Source organism: Trachypithecus francoisi, unplaced genomic scaffold (assembly GCF_009764315.1).
Source record: "Trachypithecus francoisi isolate TF-2019V2 unplaced genomic scaffold, Tfra_2.0 Lachesis_group10, whole genome shotgun sequence".
In the NCBI taxonomy this organism is placed as follows: Eukaryota; Metazoa; Chordata; class Mammalia; order Primates; family Cercopithecidae; genus Trachypithecus; species Trachypithecus francoisi.
In genome coordinates, this window is record NW_022681455.1 from 52008459 (window position 1) to 52032144 (window position 23686).

At 38.4% G+C, this 23686-nt stretch overlaps 1 protein-coding gene across 1 annotated transcript in view; it reads right to left on the minus strand.

Moving 5' to 3' along the window:
* PKHD1 (PKHD1 ciliary IPT domain containing fibrocystin/polyductin) overlaps nt 1-23686 on the minus strand; it is a 477374-nt gene that overhangs the window by 334383 nt on the left and 119305 nt on the right. The window contains 1 exon segment of the mRNA XM_033217424.1: nt 8529-8685. Coding sequence (XP_033073315.1) covers nt 8529-8685 — 157 coding nt within the window.

Here is a 23686-nt window from a genome sequence, read left to right on the forward strand (position 1 = left end):
AGTCTCCAACATATTTTTATCTACACAAGAATCCCAAATACAAAAGTACTTCAGATTTCTAGCTCCTCTTCCAGTCTGGATGAATAGGATATAGGGATCATTAATGAACAAATGAGATGGAGAGGTAAAGACAGACCAAGTCCTGCATGACCCTGTAAGCCATATTAAGTTTGGACTTGAACTTACAGGCTAATGGAAAGCCAATGAAAGGTTTTAAGTAAGGAAGCTTGAAACATTTATCTTTCATTACTGAAAATATTATAGCTTCTGTGCTAGGAAGGGACTGGTCCCTTTCAGTAGCATTTTTCATGTTACAATACCCAAGTTGTCAAGACATAAAACTGTAAATTGTTCAATATCTATGTTTCTGTCTGTCTGCCCATCTATTGAAAGCATGCCTTTTCTCATAGCAATGGCTTATCTTTCATTTAAGGCTAATCAAGTGTGTCTGGGACTGTTCTCTGGAGTAAATAATGTAAGCCATTGTCTGACTGGAAAAATAAGGGGTCTCAGAGCTAAGTGTCCCCCACATTAAAAAGGCTTTGTCTCTGATCTCCTGATACACAAATAGTAAATAAAATTGGTCACTGTCTGGACTAGTCCACTAATATTTGAGGGTACCAGGAAGGACTCTGATTATAGAGAAATTCTCAACAAACATGAATCTGCCTCTTCAGGTCAGAAACTCATTTATTATCATTCATTCAGCAATTATTTGAGTACCTGTTTCATGCCTAGAGATAAAATGGTGCTGGCAATACAATACAAAGGTGAGCAAAAACAGATCTGGCTCTTCCTTTCTTCAGTTTACAGCCTAGACCTTTATAAGCCTTCAAAAAGGTAGAGGGAAGAAAAAATACACCTTGACATTCTATTTGTAAAGGATTAATATAAAAGTAATTCAAGTTGTTAAGCAATTAAAAATTCTGTCAGTAACCCACTTAGCTTTGAATATCAGCAAAGTCCCCCTCCCATAAAATAAGTAACACCTACTTGTCACCAAGAAAAGCCCAGCACATGAAGACACCCAAGAGTTAAGATTAGACTTCAAAAAAACTCGGGCTAGTTCTGATGCTAACTTCTTCATCAGGCTTCCCTTCTGGATAATGGCACAGACCAGCCCCTTAGAGGGTACTATGCCTGCCAAATAGAGGAAGAAACTTTACTCATTCCTATACAGCTCTTCCTCCACTGAGCTGCACACACAAACAATATTAACATCCAGCAGGGGTTGATACAAGACATTTTCTCCCTACACAGGGAAGGGAATCACCATTATTTCCATTTTGTACATTGATTTGAGGACCAGAGCCTTACCCAAAACCATAAAAGAGTGTGTGACTGACTCAAAATTGAAATCAGGCTCCAGTTTGCTGACCAAACTGCAATGAATCAACCTTGTTGTACTGTCTGCACATAAGCATCCTATCTTCTGGCTTGAAGGGTAACTATGTTTTGACTACAAAAGAGGGCAATTCAGTCCATCTTTTACAACCAACTTGCAGATAAATTATTTTGAATTTACCAATTCACAACGTTACCAGCCCACAAAACCCTCTCATGTTGACCAAGATATTCTACAGTTAGAAAAAAAAAATAAATTATTGTTGAATATCATATTTTTATCATATTTTTATGCCTGCCTTCAGATTTTTTTTTATCTTAACTGGTAGCTATGAAGTCTTGAAACTATAGGCATAGGGTAAAATGCCAAGTGACTCACACAGACCTGATGCACAAAGAGATCACAAGTAACGGCTCAGGAAAGTTCTGTGTCACAGCATTTCTAGATAACTGCATTGGAAAGCATTATCTGAAGCATGCATCTACTGAATCTGAGGCTGGCTTAGTGCTAACTAGAAGCAACCAAGTATACAATCCCTGGGATTTAAAAACAAAAACAAAAAACAAACAACAACAACAACAACAACAACAACAAAACGCTGTGCTAGGTTCATCATTTAAAACCTCACTCTGAAATCCTCAAATGCTTGTCAAGGATGAAGGAATTCTACACTGAACCTGACAGTGAGTCAGAAGAAGATGCTTTACCTCAATAAACCAAGAATATGCATTTCCATGCCACAGAAACCCCAGATGCAACGGACTCAAAAAGATCTGAATGTCCTCAAAATTGTGGACTAAAAAAACAGTTGAGAGAAAATGAGATCATGTTCTAAGCTACACCAGAAAAACATGTTTCTGTGAAGTCAAAGTAACAAGGAGAATGCAGGCAAGCAAATGGATCCACTTCTCCATCCGTCCCTCCCTCGCAATAGAAGGAAAAACACTTCAATATGCATTCTGAAGATAACAGAAGCAAAAGCAATCCAAGGTCTTTATTACCCAGCTAATTCTTTCAGTAATCCAGTTTGCTTTGTATATAGAAGCAGTCGCTATCTGTAAATAAAATTGTATTTTAAGCCTGATATTCAGCCATATCTCCTGTTATCTCTGACAGTCCAAAAGTAACAAAAACTAACATTAATTGAGTTCTTACTCTGGACCAGGCTGTGTGCTAATGGCTTTACAAATATTCCCTCATTTAATACTCAAAACATACATAGGAGACAGGCAATACATTGTGATATTGCCATGCAACAATGATAAATGCTTGCTCTCATTGTTACTGTTATTATCATTATAACCAGGTATCAGCTTAGGAAGGAAAAACCTGAGACTTACAGAAGGTCTGCAACTTGCCCAAGGTCACAGAGCAGAGAAGCAGTGGAGCCCAGATTCAGACTCAGTTCCTTGTGGCTAGAAATACTGCCAAGCATTTAACTGCTTTAGTATACACCAGTAGACCAAAAAATAGAAAATCACATTAAAGGAAACCAGTGCGCTATTAAGCAGCAACAGAGACTGGAAACAAATTTCTGCTCAGACACAAGCATTGTGAGTAGTAAGAAACTACAAACTGCCTTCCTTTTTCATTGTATATATTTAAGGCAAACAACAGGATGTTTTCATGTGTGTATGTGTATGAATAAATATGTATTATATATAATGAAGTAATTACTACAGTCAAACAAATTAGCATATCAATCACTTCACATAGTTACCTTCTTTTGTGTTGTGTGTGTGATAAGAGTACCTAAACCTAACAGCCCAACACCAAGGAGAGAGTTCATTCTCCCCTAATTGACCCTTTCATTAATCATTATCGTTACACTACTTCACATCAAGCTGCTTGATGACCAGATCAGAAAGAGATTCATTGCTTCATTCAGGAAATACGAATGTTTCCCCAACTACAGACCATAACCCAAGATCCTTGCCCGGGATGCAGAATGCTCTGACAAGAGGGTAACGTTCCTTCTTTGTGATTATGGCTCATCATAATTACTTGGAATAAAAATAATAAATTTTAATTCAGCAATGCCTATGGCCATTGGGCATCTTAACATAAAAGAATGAAAATATAATTAACTAAATCAAGGCAATATGCCTATTTCCATCCCAGCTCATTAGTATTAATTGATTGGGTTAATTCTCTTTTGTGTTTAACGGTACCCCTAAAAATATTTTTTTTTTTAAAAGGGAGGGAGGGCACGAAGGAGGGAAGTAGTAGAGATAGTAAGTAGACAAAAGTTCTGGATCTTTTTCTAATTAAAGTGAAATAATAAATGCAGCTGAAGCGCTTATCATGGTCACAAAAGAATCTGCTATTTTTTTAAGTTTGGGAGTCAGCACAAATTATGACACAAAACATTGGGGCCATTTCTCAATTGCCCCCCAAACATTTATGATCCTCCCTTCTACTATGTAAGTCATATGTGTAAGGAAAAAATGTCAATTCTATTTTATAGATGAAAATATGAGTAAGGCGCAGAGAGTTTAAGACCCTTGAGGGTCGATAAAGTGTTGGTTTTCCTGTTGTATGAGACTCGTCTTCTACATATCAGGATGCTGGTTTCCATGAATAGAAAAATAATATAGAGGACGTAATACCTTCATAAAGCAGTTCCAAATGCAGTTCTTAGGTGATCTAGTTTCACTGTTACTTAACAGTAATCCTTTCAATATATATATACTTCATGTAGAATGTATTCTTTGTAATATAGAAATGGCTGAGAAAGTACTTCCACTATAATTTCATATTTTGTTGGTTAAAATCTTTTGAAGAAATTATTTTTTGGCTTGAAATTTCTCAGGCTTTATCTAAGCCTGCAGATGGTATCAGAGAAACTAAAGAAAATTTCACTCAGCTATTTTTCTGACACTGTGAATGTATATGAAAAAGATAGTAACAGATATTTGGAGAGCGAGTTGCTATTATTGTTGTTGTTGATGATGATTATGATTATTCAATCTTATATTTGAAGAGCTCTTTATTATCTTTCAAGTACTTTCACACATATTATAGACCAAGGGAAGACATTAAAAGAGGTTTACAGCTATGTTACATTGACCAGATATTTGAGAGTTGTAGTTCTTCACCAGTGAAGACTTTGGTCAAATGCCTTTTAGAAACAGAAATATAACTTACCAACAGATTTTATATTCCTAATAATTCATCATAATATGCATATATAGAGACAGGTGTGTGTATGTACATACTGTGCATGTATATATGTATATGTGAATATATAAGTGTATATGTGTGTACTTATACAAACATACGTGTGTGTGTGTGTGTGTGTGTGTAATCATTGAGAACTAAGGACAGTGAAAGTAAATTAGTTGGGAAAAGTGGTATTTAAGAGAACAAGGGTTTAAAATATATACTTCTTAAATTTCACCCAGGATCATTTACTTGTCCATTCTTTCTACAATCATCACATAATTTTTGAGACTTCGTCATGCATCAGGCAATGTTCTAGACCCTGAAGAGACAACAGTAAATATATTGATGAAATCCTTTGCCTTTTTTGTTCTAGTAGAGGAGACAGACTATAAATAAGCAAGTAAGGCCGGGCACGGTGGCTCAAGCCTGTAATCCCAGCACTTTGGGAGGCCGAGACGGGCAGATCAGGAGGTCAGGAGATCGAGACCATCCTGGCTAACACGGTGAAACCCCGTCTCTACTAAAATAATACAAAAAATTAGCCGGGCGTGGTGGCGGGCGCCTGTAGTCCCAGCTACTCCGGGGACTGAGCCAGGAGAATGGCGTGAACCTGGGAGGCGGAGCTTGCAGTGAGCCGAGATCGCGCCACTGCATTTCAGCCTGGGCGACAGAGCAAGACTCCTTCTCAAAAATAAATAAATAAATAATAAATAAATAAATAAGCAAGTAAATTGATAATATACCATGTGATGATAAGTACTATGAAGAAAAGTAAAGCAACATCAAAGGATAAAGAGTCCTGGGGGATAGCTGTAATTTTAGAAATGATGGCTAGCAAGTCCTCCCAGATTAGTTGATATATTCTCAAAGAGCAAATGAAATAGGTGAGCCAGCCACATAAATGTGGAAGAAGAGCATTCCAGGCCATAGACATTATGGGCAAAGGTCCTGAGGCAGGTATATTCATAGAAGAACTAGAGCAGAGTGAATGAGGAAGACGAGGTCAACAAAGGGATCAGAGGTTAAATAATAGTAAGGACTTTTGATTTGATTCCCAGTGAGTTGAGATTCCACTGGAGGTTTTGAGTAGAGAAGTAATAAGATCTGACTTAAATTTTTAAAGGAAATTGACTATAAACTGCTGGTGGTTTACTTTACCATATATCATAAAAGTCAAATATCAATGACTTAAACCCATGAAGCCTTGTTTTCCTATCACAAAAAGTAATTTCAAAGGAGGGTGGTTGAATGCCTTACCATGGAAACTCCAGAGTCATCAGGGTCCTGGTTTTTTCCTATTCTTCTGCTTTTCCATTCTAACTAACAAGTAGCATCATGGTCCAAAATAGAGGCTGAAAATGTTGCTATCACATTTACATACCAGCAAGTAGGAAAGAGAAAGAAGGAAGGGAAAATAGGGTGTACTTCCTACTGGGTCATCTCTACTTTTGGAAATTTCTCAGATGTGCTGCAGGATACTTCTTCCATCTCATGGTAAGCCCTTAGCCACATGGCTTTGTCTAGCTACTAAAGTGTTCAGGAAACAGAGCATTTCAGCTGAGTACATTGTTGCCACCAATTAAATTAGGGTTTTGCTACTAACGAAAATAAGGAATCAGAAACATGGGAACCAAATAAGGAGCAATTTAAGATGGTCTAGGCCAAAAATATGGTAGTTAAGACTAGGTTAGTTCCAATGAAGTGTTGCTACATGGGACACATGTTGGAGATCCAGCCAACAGGGTTCACTGATGGGATAGTCATAGGAGGTGAAAGAAAGAAAGAGGTCTTGGATACCTCCATGGTTTTTGGTCTGAGCCACTGGACGTATACAATTCCAACAAGTGAGATGGAGAATTTCCTCAAACTTTGATTTGTGTATATGTTAATATCTATGTGATCGCAATATGTCTCAGATATAAATGATCTGCCCTTCACCTCCTCTCCACTCTCCAACTCTAATCTTACATAATTGACACCCAGATTACCCCACTATACATTCGGCCTCACTGCCAGCATCACTTGTTTTAGAACCAGAAGTTTTAGTCTTTTATATTTACTTTCTAATTATTTTTTCTTTGGTAATATTACATGTTACTGCCATTAAGTATTATTCTTCATTTTTTTTTTCTTGTATTTCACATAACAATCCTAGGCCACTCAATAAGGATTCACAAATTATCTGTTGAACAAAATTTCATGTGTGTCCTTGCCCTGTTCTCATTCTTTCTGGAAGTTATGACCTATATCTCGATGATAAAAACCTGAGTTTCACTCTAGGCAGCTCTGTTTTTTGCCAACAATTCCTGTATCTTATTTGTGTAGAAACCAAAATCTACTACTTAGCCTTACATCCTACCTACTCCTCCTCCCCAAGAGAAAGGAGATCCTTCAGATGACTTACTCTCCCTCTCCACAGGATGAGGGTTTGTCCTTCCAAACCAAACTCACTTATCTAAATAATATGAGAATGAAATATTGCCTAAACCAGAAATACTAAGAAAAAACACTATGGGAAGGTGACAGGTTGGGGCAAGTATTGGGATTGCTCACATATTTAAATCTTTAAGAGTGGGAAGTCAAATGAATGTTATATTTATCCTGCCTTTCTCCTACATTTTCTCTCCTTCTGATGCCTCTTCTCCATTTTCAGCCTCTGGTCCTGTCAACACTATTTACCTGGAAGTAACAGTACATCCAGAGATTTAGTAATCCAAGACTTTCAGCTGGGAAACTTCTCCCAAATGGTAGTAGCAATATAAGCCCAAGACCTTTGAATGCCTGAAGGGGGGACCATCCTCCTGCAGAATTTGATTCATATGGAGAAAGCCCTGGTTAAAGCCCTGGTTAAAGGCCTGCCAAGAGTATCTTTTCTCTGAAATGAGGTTTTAGGTCTGTAATTTTCCTGTGTCATTGCTGGTCCTTAGGTAGTTGATGACTGTCTATAGTGGCATTCCCATAGCCACTAGCTACACACACACACACACACACACACACAAAGACAGGGCAAGAGCCCAAGCTGACAGACCATTTTATCCCCTAAAGGACACTAATTAACTGGTTTGACTGAAAACTTCTCCTTGCTATACAAGAGAAAAATAAAATAGCTTCCAGAATAGAGAATGACAAAATGCCTAAATCCTGATTCAGTCTAAAAGAGACAGGTATTAAAATTCCATTAGTTTATCCCCTTTAAAATATTTTATTTTTCCCCTCATGTAGCTATGTTCTTACTTTAATAAGAATGAATGTTTGTGTGTTAAATATATTTATCGTAAAGAACAGTGTTTTAGTGCAGAGTTTCACAGATATCCATAACTAATCATATCTCCCAAGTAATTTTCATTTGCCAATGAACAGAGGCACTTTGATAACTATTCCTTATTTTCTGCCACTAAAGTAGGCCATGATTTTTATTCTCATTTAGCAGATAAGGAAAGAAATGCACAAAGAGGTGAAATAACTGACTTAGCCATTTAAAGATGTGGTAGTAGAGTTGAAATTCGAAATCTCAGCCTCTTCCAACTTCCTAAACCCTAGAGCTATAAAGGCGGTTTTGCAATAAGAAAGCCTATTTATATGACTTTCCATGGGACCAAGAAGTCAAAACCACAACAGGGTAAAAGCAGGAAGACATTGCTTTCTTGGCAGGGTGTTTCAAAGGCAGCAACGTTCACCAATTTCAGGGTATTTTGCTATATTGTGGGGGCTGTCCTGGATAAGCATGACTAAAAAGTGCTTGAATAAAGGAGCATATTCTTTGAGAACACTGTTAACCTTCTTGTTTTTGAAAAATTAAAATAATCAAGCTCTGTGCTTATTATAAGAGTCCAAAGAAAGGCCTTTCACTTTGAACCCTCTGACCACTTCTTCCTTTACATAGTAAAATTTCAGTTTGGTCTAAGGATAAATTATCAACCAAGTTCTGGAACTTATCCAAAAAGTTTCCCTCCTCCCTCCCCCCTACAAGTGATATTATTACATAAAATAATATCACCAATCTACAAACTCCACAGACCTTTAATGAGCAGTAAGTTGAGGACGCTTGTGTTAGTGTCCAGCAGAAGCAATTGGCCATTCTCCACTGTGACGTTGTCGCCATCTTGTGGCAGCCTTTCAGGAAACCAGCTGTGAGTCCGGGACCATCTCCGGCAGAACTGTAAAGAAAAGTTGCCCTGGAAAACAGACAGCTGGGTTGGTGGGTGCGTTGGTTGCTTGGCTGGTCCGTTGCTTCGTTGGTTGGTTCACTGGTTTGTTGGTTTGTTGGTTCATTCATTGATTTGGGGTGGGATGGTATAAGTATTGAATCAAAATAGAAACTTCTCAAAGAAAGTAAAATTAATTTAAATATTTTAAATGTCTCCATAAAATTGGTTACCTCTCTCTTTCATATGACTAAGCTAAACAGGAAAAAATATGAAAGGCAAAATTATATTTGAAGTTCTGTGCCCAGCCCCTGGAATTCTCCAATAACATGCTGGTAATGTTTTCTTACCTTTTTTTTCCCCTGTAGCACAGGCTCCATTCTACCTAACAGATGAGGTTGATTCCATTTATTTTTACAGACATGTATTGAATCTTGGACAAAAAGTCATAAATAGCCTGGAATAGGGAGAATTAAAATGTTCTGCTTGATGGGTGGCATTTTGCTTTATGTAATTGGTATCATTTTTCACTGGCTCTACTGCCAAGAGTCCCTGTTTTATAGGAACATTCCTCTTCCCAAGTGCTCAGATCTATCCTCCCACTCGGCCTTTTTTGATATTATTGTTGCCTTTCCCCCTGTGTCTGGTGCATCAGGGCTGAAGCCCATGCAGGCATAGGCAGAATGCTGACTGACTTCAGATGACAAGTAAACAGCCTGGAACCTTTGAGTGAGGGGTAGGGAGCCATACTGACAGAAGGAGCCAGAAAAGGAAATCCTCCCTCTCCATCTCAGCCTTCAGTCCCTCTCTCAGAACTTTTGGCTTTCCTGTTAATTTATGGTCACTCTGATGTCACATGTTTTTTAAAACAGGGACATAAAAATCACAGAAAGCAATATTCAGCTCATGCAAGAGGCTGGAAATATGTCTAAATGCCTTGTGAAGTTGTGGAAGTATAATTACGATAAACACAATAAAATCACAATAGAGAAGGTGATTCCTTCAAGGTAATACGTATGACATGTGTAAGCCACTCTCTCCAGTCTTCTTCCCATTCGGATTCCAACCAAATGTGAAGCCCAAGTTCCTATAAAAAGAAACCGCCCAGAAGGTCCTCTCATGATGTGTTAGAGGCAGATGGCAAAAGATCATTAGAAGGGAAGGCATGTTTGTAATATCGACAACTACACCTACTCAGAGAATAGTGCTCTAGAGTATTTCTGAGACAGAAGATGGAAAATTGTGTTGCCAGAAGAGCCTTACATTTTCCAGAAGAGGATACAGACCCCAAGGTCAACAGTGCTGAGGTGCAGACCCAACACAATCACTGAGAAGGCTTTGCGATTTACTCATTTTCTACATCTGCAAAGAAATAAAAGTCCATGACTCATCACAATTTAAGAGACGGAAAGAAATAAGGCATAGTGATAACCAGTTCCAGTATCACAGAAAAACGTATAGGTGACACAGGAGCATCATTGTGAACTGAAGGAACCACACCCCCATGCTGACTATCTGTAGGCTACAAAAGTAGGAGAGAATTTTAACTCTAGATGATTTCACTATAGGACTAGCTTTAGGTTGGTAAAATAATAAACAGTACTTCTTATAAGGCTACATATATTGTACATTCTTATAACCCTTTAATTTACACCTGTAGAATACAGAAAGAGGAAAGGGAGGCAAATCAAAGGAAACTGGAATGAAAGAAGGTGAGGAAAACAGAGACGGTAAAGTAAACTGCAGAACAGGGTGAACCAGGTTATCTGTATTGTCAGCTCAGAGGCCATGATAAAAGGACATTTGAAAAATCTTGGATTTCCAGAAGGCCAGAGATGGAAAGGACTCTAGCAAAATCCTATCCCATAATTTTACAGATGCTATTTTAGGCAGTGTTCCTTAGAGCTTAATAAAATGTAGATTCCTCTAGTGTCATCATATATCTATGGAATCAAAAGCTCAAGAACTGGGACCCAGAGATCTACAATTTTAATGATTCCCTCAGATGACACTTCTGCATCAACATTTAAGGATCAATTCAGAGCAAGGCCTGGAGAGGAAGGAGATACTCTTTAAAAGGAACCAAGAAGTTTTCTCCAAACCAACATCCAAAGCTTAGGATCTTTGTCCAGGATCACCCAAAGACAAGCAAGCTAGGAAGGATGATGTGTTGGTGAACTATAAGAAATATGAAAAAGTGAGCAGCATAACCCTTTCTGAGACATTAACCTGGTGGTCAGATCCATAACCCAGTCACAGAACTATGAAGTAAACCAGGGCTCATTACACACACATTAAAATGATCTGGAACAATTAGAAATTAGTTAGATATTTAAGTGGGTCAAAGGTAGACTATTTCATGGTGTTATCCATTAATTAATATGAGAACATTTTTAAATTTTTATGATTAGCACAGATATCTGTTATCTAGCTCTCAATAAGCTTTAGAGACTTTCTTGCTCTGAAGTACCTGCTTATGCCATTTGCTGCCTTCCATGTGCTATAACCTCTTGGCCTACCCTGTCAGCCTTCAAAGATTGCTGTACTTCATCCCATCCCATAAGGTGGAAAGGTCAAATACTGTTATCTCTACTTTTCAGTGGAGAAAGCGAAGGCTCAAAAGTGTTTAAATGCTGTGTCAAAGTTCATAGTGATGGAGGCAAACTGGAATCACGAAAAGGAAACATCCATCCAAAGTTTTTCCCTTACTGTGGCCTCTCCTAGGATGCTCTTTCCCAAAAGATCTGCATGGCTCACTCCCTTACTTAATTCATGCCTCTGCTCAAGTATCACCTCCTTACCTGTATTATTATTTTTAAAAAGCACCCCCAATCATTCCTTCTCCCCTAATAATGCTTCATTCTAGTATTAAATAATACAATTCCTTGAATATTTGGTTATCACTTATTAAGCTTACTCAAATGAAGCAGGGACTTGGTTTGGGTCATTGCTATATCCCCACCTCCCTAAAAGATGTCTAGCACATAGTAGTTACTCAATAAATGTTTTTGAATAATTTATTAAATGAATCTTATACCCGCTGGTGCCATACATGCTTTTACAGATATCTCACACACACACACACACACACACATCTCTTCCTAATGCAATAGGTGAATACACAGGTGCTAAGACCTTAAAAATGCTATATCCCCTAGGTCTTCTCAAACATTTACATTCCTTTCATGTTTTCAAGTTCCGTTTAAACATAAATCAAATGATGAATAGTGCTACTTAATTGGAACCTGAGACTCAAATTCGATCTCATAAAATCGTTCGCCAATTTTTTCTTTTGCCTTAAGTTTCTCTAGTCAATGTGGCCAATGTCAAATGAATACAGGTGTTTAAGCATTCAGTTTCAAGAGCCCTAAGCTTCTTTGTGCCCTGAATTCCCCTTAGCGTAACAAAGATATCTTGAGATGTATAAATGTTTATTGATGTACTCATGCTTTTACAGAAAATAATGACTAAATACTAAAAAATCTAAAAATCAGTGCAGCCTCCACTGCTTACCAGCTACCTGGGGAAGTAGAAGAGCGGTATATCTCTATGATTGCAAGTTATCAGTGTAATCCATTGACCACATGCACGTTGCCATAAGAATTTTAGCTCTCCTACATTTTCAGTTAACAGAGCTGGTGGTATCATTCCCTCCCAGCAAAATGCTCCATGAAACAGTAAGGATGGCTCACCTTCCAACATTTTCATCCTCCAATCCATGTCACTTCAATCCAATCAAGAAAAAAATAATGCCAACAGCATTGATTAAAGATTTTGTCAATATATTTGAGAATGTCTCTGTTGATACCAACATATTTTTGGTGAAGGCCATGTTCTGTGTCAACAACCCAGCTTACTTCCACCTAAGATAAGCTCTTTCCTCTATAGTTCCCACGATGCTCAGCCTTTAGCTTTAGTGTTCTTCCTGGAGATAAACACATCACTCATTCTTATTCTGCAGATGAAGAAAATCATTTCCTCATAGGCATATGGGGGCAGGTGCCAAAATAGAGATACAAGAATTGCCCAGAACATGACCTCGTCTTTGCATATAGCCCCAAATAAACCCAAAAAAAGCAAGAAAAAAAACTTTCTTCCCTCCGCTGGGAAGCTTATGCAATTTGTTTTCTTCTTACAGCACGTCAGCACTTCTCTGAACTTCAGGGAATGTGCAGTGTCTGCAAATCTTACATGTCACCTTAAATGTATTTGCAACACCACCAGAGTTATCTTGAAAGAAGTCATTGATCAGCAAGTTGGAATACCCGGCAAAGCAAAGACCTATTTGTGAGTGTATGCATTGAGCTGGGGTGGCAGAGGAGGTGGGGTATGGGAATCTCTCTAATCACAATATCTCCTGACTGACAAGGACAAGAAAGAACTGTGCTGACACCTCACCAGAATGTCTTCTTCCTTAGCATCCAAATCCTGGAAATAGGAAAAGACAAGTCCCTGTAACCATTTTCTCCACTCCGTATCCTTCTTTATTTTCTCCAAAGCACTCATCTCTATCTAATACAATGTATACTGATTCCTAATCAGTCAACCCCTAATAGAATATAAGCTTCACAAGAGTGTCTTGGTTTTCTGCTGTATCCCTAGTACCTACAACAATGCCTGGCATCTACTGGCTACCCCAAAAATATGTTTGAATGAATAAATGGTCAGCTCTTATTTGGACTTATGATGCCATAATGAAAAATACCTTAATAACTGAAATAATATGACATGAAGCTATAATTTAATTTTATTCAGTTCTTCTTTAAATTGAAATGTTTTAATTTTTACGAAACCAACTTTATTTACCTTTTTGTGACATTCTTCATTACATTATAGATAAAACATCCTCTTTCATCCTGACATAAATATCACTTAAATGTCCTTCTTGATTGGTGGGTTTTATATTTGCATGTTACTCCTCAACTAACTTATAATTTATGTTGATGGAAAGTTTTATACTTTTTGCTTGTTTTTATTCCTTGCTTTTTTCCCCAAAATAGCTGAGTGTCTTCATACTATTCATTAAATAACATTTATTCTCCCAATTAATACTCTTGGCTATTTTAACAGTTGAACTATAATGTTGGATGATATTTAAACCTATCGGCCAATTAAAATCCCAAATCCTTTTGTATGAGCTAATATAAAGGCATTTCTCACCAAAAAAAAAGTTACCTCATTCTTGTTCTTAAGGTACTTATATTATCATTTAGAAAAATACAAATAGCCAGATAATTAAAGTGTGATTGATTCAATAATTAAAGGCATAACCAAGATGCTATGGGAGTTCAGAGGATTAGATGGCTGACCATGGTGGAGACAGCCTTACAGGGGAAATCAAATGCATTAAGCATCATTTTCTCTTTTTAATCTGGACACAACAGATAACACAAGCTGAGATTATTTCAGCTGATTATAAAACAAAAGATAGTGTAGAAAAGTCAACTATCTACAAATCCAGGATTATGAATAGAGCCCCTAACCTATAATCTAATAACTCTTTAGGAAACAAAAAGGAAATTGAATTAGTTTGGCATAATTTATTCTTACTGACCTCATGCAGGCTCTAAGTGATCACTTTCTTTTCTCGGTGGTTATAAACCCCTCGATTACAAGATAACATGAGAATGTCCTTCCACTGTGTAGCACATTGACTACTCAAAGAAATGTCAACAGTGCTTTTTGTCAGAGATTCCTGCCCAGTTCAAATTGACCCTTTCTCATCATTAGAAAATCGGGCAGTTCATTGTCTTATCTCTCGGTTCTACACACTTCCTATCCTCTGCGATTTCTCAAAGATTGCTGACACTACCTCAGTGCTTCATATATCTAAGTTATTAGCACTCTTAAGCTTCAGAGGATTTTCAAAGTCTACAGACAGGACAAATTTACAGTCTTCTTTTATCCTTTCCTCTATTTGAATCTTCAAATCTCCTCTAATAGCATCTCTTCTGAATTTTAAGTCCAAAGACCTTTCCACTTGTGGGAGAAAAAAAATGATAATGATAGCTGCTGATTATTGAATGTCTCTAATGTCCCAAGCACAATGCTATACATTTTACTTACAGTATCACTAATCCTTATGTAAACCCTGAATATCTGAGACAGGTCTCAGTTAATTTAGAAAGTTTATTTTGCCAAGGTTGAGGATGCATGCCCGTGACACCGCCTCAGCAGGTCCTGATGACATGTGTCCAAGGTGGTTGGGACACAGCTTGGTTTTATACATTTTAGGGAGACATGAGACATCAATCAATATATGTAAGATGTACCTTGGTTCCATCTGGGACAACTCGAAGCGGGGAGGGGACTTTCAGGTCACAAGGAGACGAGAGACAAAGAAAGGATTGCATTACATTCTTTTACGTTTCCGATTAGCTTTTTCGAAGGAGGCAATCAGATCTGCATGTATCTCTGTGAGCAGAGGGATGACTTTGACTAGAATGGGAGGCAGGTTTGCCCTGAGTAGTTCCCAGCTTGACTTTTCCCTTTAGCTTAGTGATTTGGGGCTCCCCAAGACGTATTTTCCTTTCATACTTGTAACTAAAAAATGTAGGTATTACTCTTTCCGGGTAAGGTTTAATCAATAATAATGGTCAACACTTACTGGGTATACTTAACAGGTATTATCTCATTTTATTACACACTCCTTTCAGACTACTTTCCAGGAACTACAGAGTAGATGGATCCCTGCCTTCAACAAATGTTTATTGAGCACCCACTACACACCAGGCACAAAACAAATGCCTGACCTCATGGAGCTTATATTTTAGGGAGATAACAGGTTAAATATATAAAACTAATAGTGTGCTCTGACGGAAAAAAGAAACAGGGTGAAGTGGATCAGAAGTGCCAGGGTGGGAAGAGCTATTTGGTACGGAGTGATCAGGGACTTCCCTGATTGGACTGGGTTGGGATGGGAGCAGAGAAATAGAGTATGAGCCAGAGGTTATCCAGGGAGGACCTTGAAGAAGGAGTGTGTTCAGAGTGCTGCAGGTGCAGCAAGAAGGACAGATAGGGCGGCTGGCCCTGGAGAAAGGAACGCTGTACAGCCAGATGGCCTTTCTACTGATGCAACGAGAAACACTGCACAAAGACCTGGGTAGACATCAAATTCTTCATATGTCATAGGAAAAAGAATCAAATAAAACACTCAGTAACATATAACGAGGTCAGCAAACTACAGTCCACAACCCACTATTTTGATATAGGCACATGGCACACGGCATGACAATTCATTTACATATTGTTGGTGACTGGTTTCAGTTTGTGACAGAGGCAACATGACTCACAAAGCCTAAAATATTTACTATCCGGCTCTTTATAGGAAAAGTTTGGGGACCCCGGTATATTCTATTTCATACTATACTATCAGTACAGTACCTACAATATGCTCAGTATAGTATATCTGTAGTACATCAGTATTAAAACATGTGCAAAATGGAACTTTCTGTAATTGAAAATAAGTAATTATAATACAGCTACCTGAGAGTTGATGGACTGCAAGCAAAAACATCTTAGTAAAGGATCTACATTAAAGTACTGGAAAATGATTCAATTCTTTCCATTTTTCAGTACACAATAAGCCAAATCTCAGAAAGCCACAGAAAGGCAAGTGGAAGTGCGGGAAGATGTGTGTGTGTGTGTGTGTGTGTGTGTGTGTGCCACTCATGCACTCACATGTATGCACATGAATACACACCCACACACACACACACAGAGCCAAATCAGAAGATTGACAGATACATGCTAGCCTTTTTCACAGAGCTGACACACTGCCATTTAACCAGCGAGCATACAGCACGTGTTTGAGTTCCCAGTCACTATTAAGAGACAAGGTTAACATTTTAAGTGATGGACTACAACATGTTATTTCCCCATGCAATGGACCCGTGACTGCACCGCCTTCGAAAACACTTAATTTCAGTGATTGAATACACAGAAGCGTACTTTCCCTGCTATGAACGTTTGACAGCTCCTCAGTTTCATATGCCAGGAAATCTTTTTTTTCCTCCTTTGCTTTTTTTCCTCTCTTTACACCTGAAGGGAAGCAAAATGAATATGTGGTGGCAGAGGAAAAAAGAAGCAGCCCAGAGAACGAAAACCAGCTTATAAGCTTCAGTGTATTTTAAAATAAAAGTATTCACTGCCATCTGCTCTAATTACTTCTAATGTTTGGGCTACCATCTTCATACAATAGAAATAATGATCTCCTCAAGGGCAAAAAAATTTTTTTTTACGGAAACAAACAAAAGTTGATTACATTTAGCTCCCAGGCTAAAGAAGCATCAAGCTACTTTGTAGTGAAGGATCAATTAGGAGAATGGGTAGGTCTCAGATTAACACTAACAAATTAGGTCCCCTTGGTGGTTCCCTCCCTTTTCTTCTTTTCCTGCCTCTTTGGAGGAGCTGTGCTCACAGCTCACAGAAGGCAAAGCGCTGACTAGGCATATTTCTGGGTCTAGGGTTATTCCACACAAATTCCTTACATTTTCATCAGAACCAGATAAGGCCAAGTCTTCTCCCTGTCTTCTTGTTGACATTATACATGCCCCAAGTTTAATACTGAATATAGGGCTGGGTATTCTACCAAGACTTCGAATTACTTCATGGAGTAAACTGCTTAGGGGCCACCCCAGACCTGAATTCCTCTAACGCAGTTAGAGCCCACTTAGCCTCAGTAAAGTCACCAGGAACAGAAATGATCCAGGCCAGGTCCATTCCTTAGACTTAAGGGAAATATCATGGAGCCCAGGAAGACATGGAACAGATTTCTACAATGCCAGCAGGAGAAATGTCGCTTTCACAAAGACTGAGTCTAGTGACCTTCCCAAGTCCTCAAATTCAAACATACTACTTGTATGAAGCAGAATTCTGAGATGTCCTAGGATTCTGACCCCCTGGTGTACACACACTGTGTAGTCCTCTCCCCTTCAGCAGAAGCAGAGTCTGTGAATACGACGGGCTATCATCACTCCCATGATTAGGTTATGTTATATGGTAATGATGATAGAATTATGCAGATATAATTAAAGTGAGAGATCAGCTGACTTTGAGTTATTCAAAAGGGAGATGGCCTTTACCTAATCAGGTGAGTCCTTAAGAAAGAGATTCTCCCACTGGCCTTGAAGGAGCAACCTGCCATGTGGCTTGGAGGAGACCATGTAACTAGGACCCAAGAACAGCCTTTAATTGCTGAAAGTGGTCGCAGCCAACAGCCAGCAAGAAAATGAGGACCCAAATCCTGTATTCACAAGGAACTGCCTTTCACTGACAACCTGAATGAACTTGAAGGAAGACCTTGAATTCCAGAAGAGAACGTAGCCAGACTGACACTTTGATTTCAGCCTTGAGAGACCTTGAGCACAGAACCCATCTACTCTGTGCCCGGACTTTTTTTTAAAATTTTTAATAGATTTAGAGGGTACAAGTGCAGTTTTGTTACATGGATGGATTGCATAGTGGCAAAGTCTGGGTTTTTAGTGTAACTAACACCTGAAGAGTGTACGCTGTGCCCATTAAATAATTTCTTGTCCCTCACCTCCCTTCCCACCCTCCCACCCTTCTAAGCCTCTAGTGTCTATTGTTCCACTATGTCCATGTGTACATATTATTTAGCTCCTACTTATAAGTGAGAATGTATGGAATTTGACTTTCTGAGTTACTTCACTTAAGATAATGTTTCCATCCAGGTTGCTGCAAAAGCCAAGATTTCACTCTTTTTTATTGCTGAGTAGAATTCTTTACATACATTAGAATGTATGTAAAGAAAATTCAACACATTTTCTTTATCCAATCATTTGTCAATGGAAACTTAGGTTGATTCCATATCTTTGCTATTGTAAACAGTGCTGAGATAATCACATGAATGCAGGTATCTTTTGATATAATAATTTCTTTTCCTTGGGGTAGATATCCAGTAGTGGGTTTGCTAGATCAAATGGTACTTCTATTTTTAGTTCTTTGAGAAATCACCATACTGTTTTCAATAAAGGTTCTACTAATTTACATTCCCACCAACAGTGTATAAATGCTCCCTTTTCTCAGCATCCTCACCAACATCTGTTATAGTTAGACTTTTTAATAAGAGCCATTCTGACTGGTATAATATGGTATCTACTGTGGTTTTAATTTCCATTTATCTGACGATTACTAATGCTGAGTATTTTTTTGTATGGTTATTTGACATTTGTGTGTCTTCTTCTAAAAATGTCTGTTCGTGCCCTTTGCCTACTTTTTAATAGGGTTATTCTTGCGTTTTTTGTTTTGGTTTGTTTTTATTCAGTTGTTTGAGCTCCTTGCAGATACCGGATATGAGTGCTTTGTTGTATGCACAGTTTGCAAATATTTGCCACTATTCTGCAGGTTGTCTGTTCATTCTATTGATTACTTATTTTGCTGTGCAGAAGGTTTTTAGTTTTACTAGGTTGTATTTGTCTATTTTTGGTTTTGTTGCTATTTGTCTATTTTTGGTTTTGTTGCATTTGCTTTTGAGGTTTTGGTCATAAATTCTTTGCCGAGGCCAATGTCCAAAAAATGTTTTTCCTAGGTTTTCTTCTAGAAAATTTATACTTTCTGGTATTACATTTAAGTCTTCAATCCATCTCGAATTAATTTTTGTTTAAGGTGAAATATAGAGGTCCAGTTTCATTCTTCTGCATATGGCAGTCCAATTTCCCCAGCACCACTTATTGAGTAGGGTGACCATTCCCCACTCTATCTTTTTGTTTGCTTTGTCAAAGATTAGTTGGTTGTAGGCATGTGAGTTTATTTCTGGGTTGTCTATTCTATTCCATTGATCTATGTGTCCATTGTAATACCAGTACCATGCTATTTCAATTACCATAGCCTTGTAGTACAATTCAAAGTCAGGTATTATGATACCTCCAGCTTTGTTCTTTTTGCTTACGATTGCTTTGGCTAATTGGGCACTTTTTTGGTTCCATATGAATTTTAGGATGTTTTCCTAACTCTGCAAAAATGATGTTGGCATTTTGATAGGAACTCCATAGAATCTGTAGATTGCTTTTAATCCATGAGCATGAGATGTTTTTCCATTTGTTTGTGTCATCCACAATTTCTTTCATCAATGTTTTGTAGTTTTCCTTGTAGAGATCTTTCACCTCCTTGGTTAAATATATTCCTAAGTATTTTATTTGGTTTTGCATGTGCCCAGACTTCTGATCTACAGGACCACAGATAATAAATCGGCATTGTTTTAGGCCACTAAGATGATGGTCATTTGTTATGCAGCAACAGAAAATTAATATGCCACCAAAAGGAACTTCTTGAGAGAACAATTTTCAGAGAACATGTTTAGGTTTTTCCCTCTTTATTAAAGTTACTACTCAAAAGCATAAAAGCAAGAAAGGTGGGATGCCAGCGCTAGGCAGAAGGACAGGTCATTCTCTCACTGCATAAACTCTCCTCACACAGGATATGCAACATGGAATTTTTCAATTTATGATGCCAAAAAATGTAAAGTAAGACCTGATGCAGACCTTTCTTTTGCTCAGGAAGAATTACGACTACCCAAGATATACAGTGAATACCACAAGGACTTCTATGTAGTCACCAATACTCACTGTATAGGCTGAAGAAATGAAAACTTTCTGATCCTGAACACAGCCAGGGTATGTGTCCCTAGGGAGATAATGAAGTTTTGTGTTTTTTTTGGGGGGGGGGATTTTTGTTTGTTTGTTTGTTTTTGTTTTCACAGGGTTTTACTCTGCACCCAGGCTGGAATGAAGTGTGCAGTCTCAAATCACTGTAGACTCAACCTCCTGGGCTCAAGCAATCCTCCCACCCCAGCCTCCTGAGTAGCTGGGACTACAGGCACGCACCACCACACCCAGCTAATTTTTGTATATTTCTGTAGAGACAAGGTTTTGCCATGTTTCCCTGGCTGGTCCCAAGCTCCTGAACTCAAGCAATCCATCCAGGTCGGACTCCCTAAGTGCTGGGATTACAGATGTGAGCCAACTGTACCCAACCCAATATGAAGAATTTTGTTTTGTTTTGTTTTGTTTTGAGATGGAGTCTCGCTCTGTCGCCCAGGCTGGAGTGCAGTGGCGCGATCTCGGCTCACTGTAAGCTCCGCCTCCTGGGTTCACGCCATTCTCCTGCCTCAGCCTCCTGAGTAGCTGGGACTACAGGCGCCTGCCACCGCGCCCGGCTGATTTTTTGTATTTTTAGTAGAGACGGGGTTTCACGGTGGTCTCGATCTCCTGACCTTGTGATCCACCCGCCTCAGCCTCCCAAAGTGCTGGGATTACAGGCGTGAGCCACCGCACCCAGCCAATATGAAGAATTTTTAAAGGCCCATATTCTGACTCTACATCTGAGAATGATATCTGAATATAATTGGTATTAAAAACACTACTCTTCCACTAGCAATGTTTCCTGAGAAAAGAAGATTTTCTTTTTTTTTTTTTTTTTCTCACTTTAATAAAAGAAAGATAAGGCAACATATTTCAGGGAAAAACCAAGCTCAGAAACAAGAGAAATTCATTCTGGACCCGGTATCTTCACTGGCCTTGACTAAATAACTTTTTCCTAGTTCTTTAAGCTTCAGGTTCAATGTACTTTTTAGAGAGAAAAAGTTTTAGAAAGAAAAAGTTTGTCCTCAAAGCAGTGTCATGTGTTCTTAAGCTTTCTGCATGTATTGCCTGGTATTTGATAATGTGCAAGGTTATTTGTGTTAATGCTAATACTGCAAAATTATCAATTCCACCTGAAAAATGAGGAAACCGGCCGGGCGCGGTGGCTCAAGCCTGTAATCCCAGCACTTTGGGAGGCCGAGATGGGCGGATCACGAGGTCAGGAGATCGAGACCATCCTGGTGAACACGGTGAAACCCCGTCTCTACTAAAAAATACAAAAAACCAGCGGGGTGACGAGGCGGGCGCCTGTAGTCCCAGCTACTCGGGAGGCTGAGACAGGAGAATGGCGTGAACCCGGGAGGCGGAGCTTGCAGTGAGCTGAGAGCCGGCCACTGCACTCCAGCCTGGGCGGCAGAGCAAGACTCCGTCTCAAAAAAAAAAGAAAAAGAAAAATGAGGAAACCCAGAAAGATGTGTCAGAGGTGGGGATGAAATCTCAATAACCTAGAATTTGAGAAACTTGCCTGTGCACTCTGATGCAGATGTTTTCCTTACACATGCAGATTTTGTTGAATAAAACCATCACCCTATTCTTTGTGAACAATCACTGGGTTCTCACTCTGAGCCAGGAACTGTGGGACCTAGCCTTGTCTCCATGAATGCATAATTGAATTTCTAAGCTCTTAGAGCCCAGTTTGAAATGCATTGTTCCCTTTAGCCCAAACACATCCGCCACACATTGTCCCTTTTCTGCCAAACCCTGTTTATTGGTTCCAAATGCAATGAATCATTTACTGACTTGAGCAACATTAGAGGTAAACACCAAGGTTAAAATGTAGAGATAATTGAATAACACACCAACTACCAGTAACAGCAGTCCAGGCAAAAGAGGAAATAGATCCAGAGATTTCAGAAAGGGCAATCTGATAGGAACCCTCCATGTCAGGATCAAAACCGGATGCCACTTTGACATGAGAAAAAACATCTACATTTTATTTTTTTCAAAATTGTATATGCCAGTTATTAATACGGGAAGAAGCAGTGAGCAAGCAGGTGGTAATATAATTTAAATACCCCAGTGATTAAAAATAAAACATCCAAAAATCAACTATCATATATTTAGTATATCAAAACAGTGGTGTAAAGCTGGTTTTTTTTTTTAAATATGTATATAATTTATTGCTTTCACTGTTGATGAAGAAGATTAATAAAATACATGCATTTCTTTTGCAGTACACTCTTCTTTGGAGAAAACTCCAGAAAGCAAACATATCCAAAGCCCTTCTAAAGAAATCATAAAGCTCAGTATAACTTCCATATAACAAAATGCACTTTAACCATTTACTTTACAGTCACCTGGAATTCACTGTATACAATTCACATGATGTCTAAAATTGGGTATATAGCATGTACACATACGTTTATACAAAATTTCCTTTTTATGTGTCCTCAAAGGCAGAAAACTCAGAATCTTTGGTGAACACTTAGCAATCCACAGCCATAGTTTTTCCCATGAAGCCCCTCATAGTTTGGAAACCCAAAAGCCACAAAGACCCTTATGAAACAAGACTTCAAGTGCAATAATTAACTACCTTGGGATTCAAGACTGAATTTACTCAATAAACCACACTGAAAGTTTATCAGAGGCCACAACACCTCTCAGAAACATGTGCAAAATACATTTTCCAGAATTCTCCCAACTTTGGGGAATTATGCCCTTGCCAAAACTGAATTGTTCAACTTGCTGAGGATTAATTATTTATGTGGATCTATTTTGCTTTAAGAAAATAGAGATTTCTTCTTTCCCCATTTTCCCAACTGGAGGAAACATAGCTCCCAAGAAGCCTCTGTGTTATAGTCCAGGGTTACTGAAAGCTTAGCTATTGGTTCCAATATCTCATCTCATAAATGTGAAACTCAGTGACTGATACAAGATTACTCAATGCATTGAATAGGGGTAGGTCAGGACAAACACCAAATCAAATCAAGTGATTTTTGGTCTTTTAAATTTTTCTTGATAGAGCAATCACTATTCATCCCAGTACGGATGAATCATATTACAGACCCCACGGAAAAGGGGGCAAGCAAGAAGCACAGCTTTCTATTATTCTACCAGTTCCCACTCATTGATAACCTTCTGATATTCCCCCTCCAGAAGAAGTTTCCTTTACCTGGGATGTACCTAAAGTAGTGTGTGTTTGTTTGTTTGTTTTTAAAAAATTGGAAAGAAAGAAAGAAAAAAAAAAAAAAAACACTTTTTAATCAATCACCATAAGCCAGAAAGAATTAACTTACCTTTTTCCTCCCTTCTTACACTTAGCCTCTCTGCAGGTCTTCAAGCCTCTCATGTGGGCAAACCAAAGCAAACTTAAACCATGCTTAGTTTAAAGAATTATTTTAAACCTTTTGAACAGTTTGAGAATATTTAAT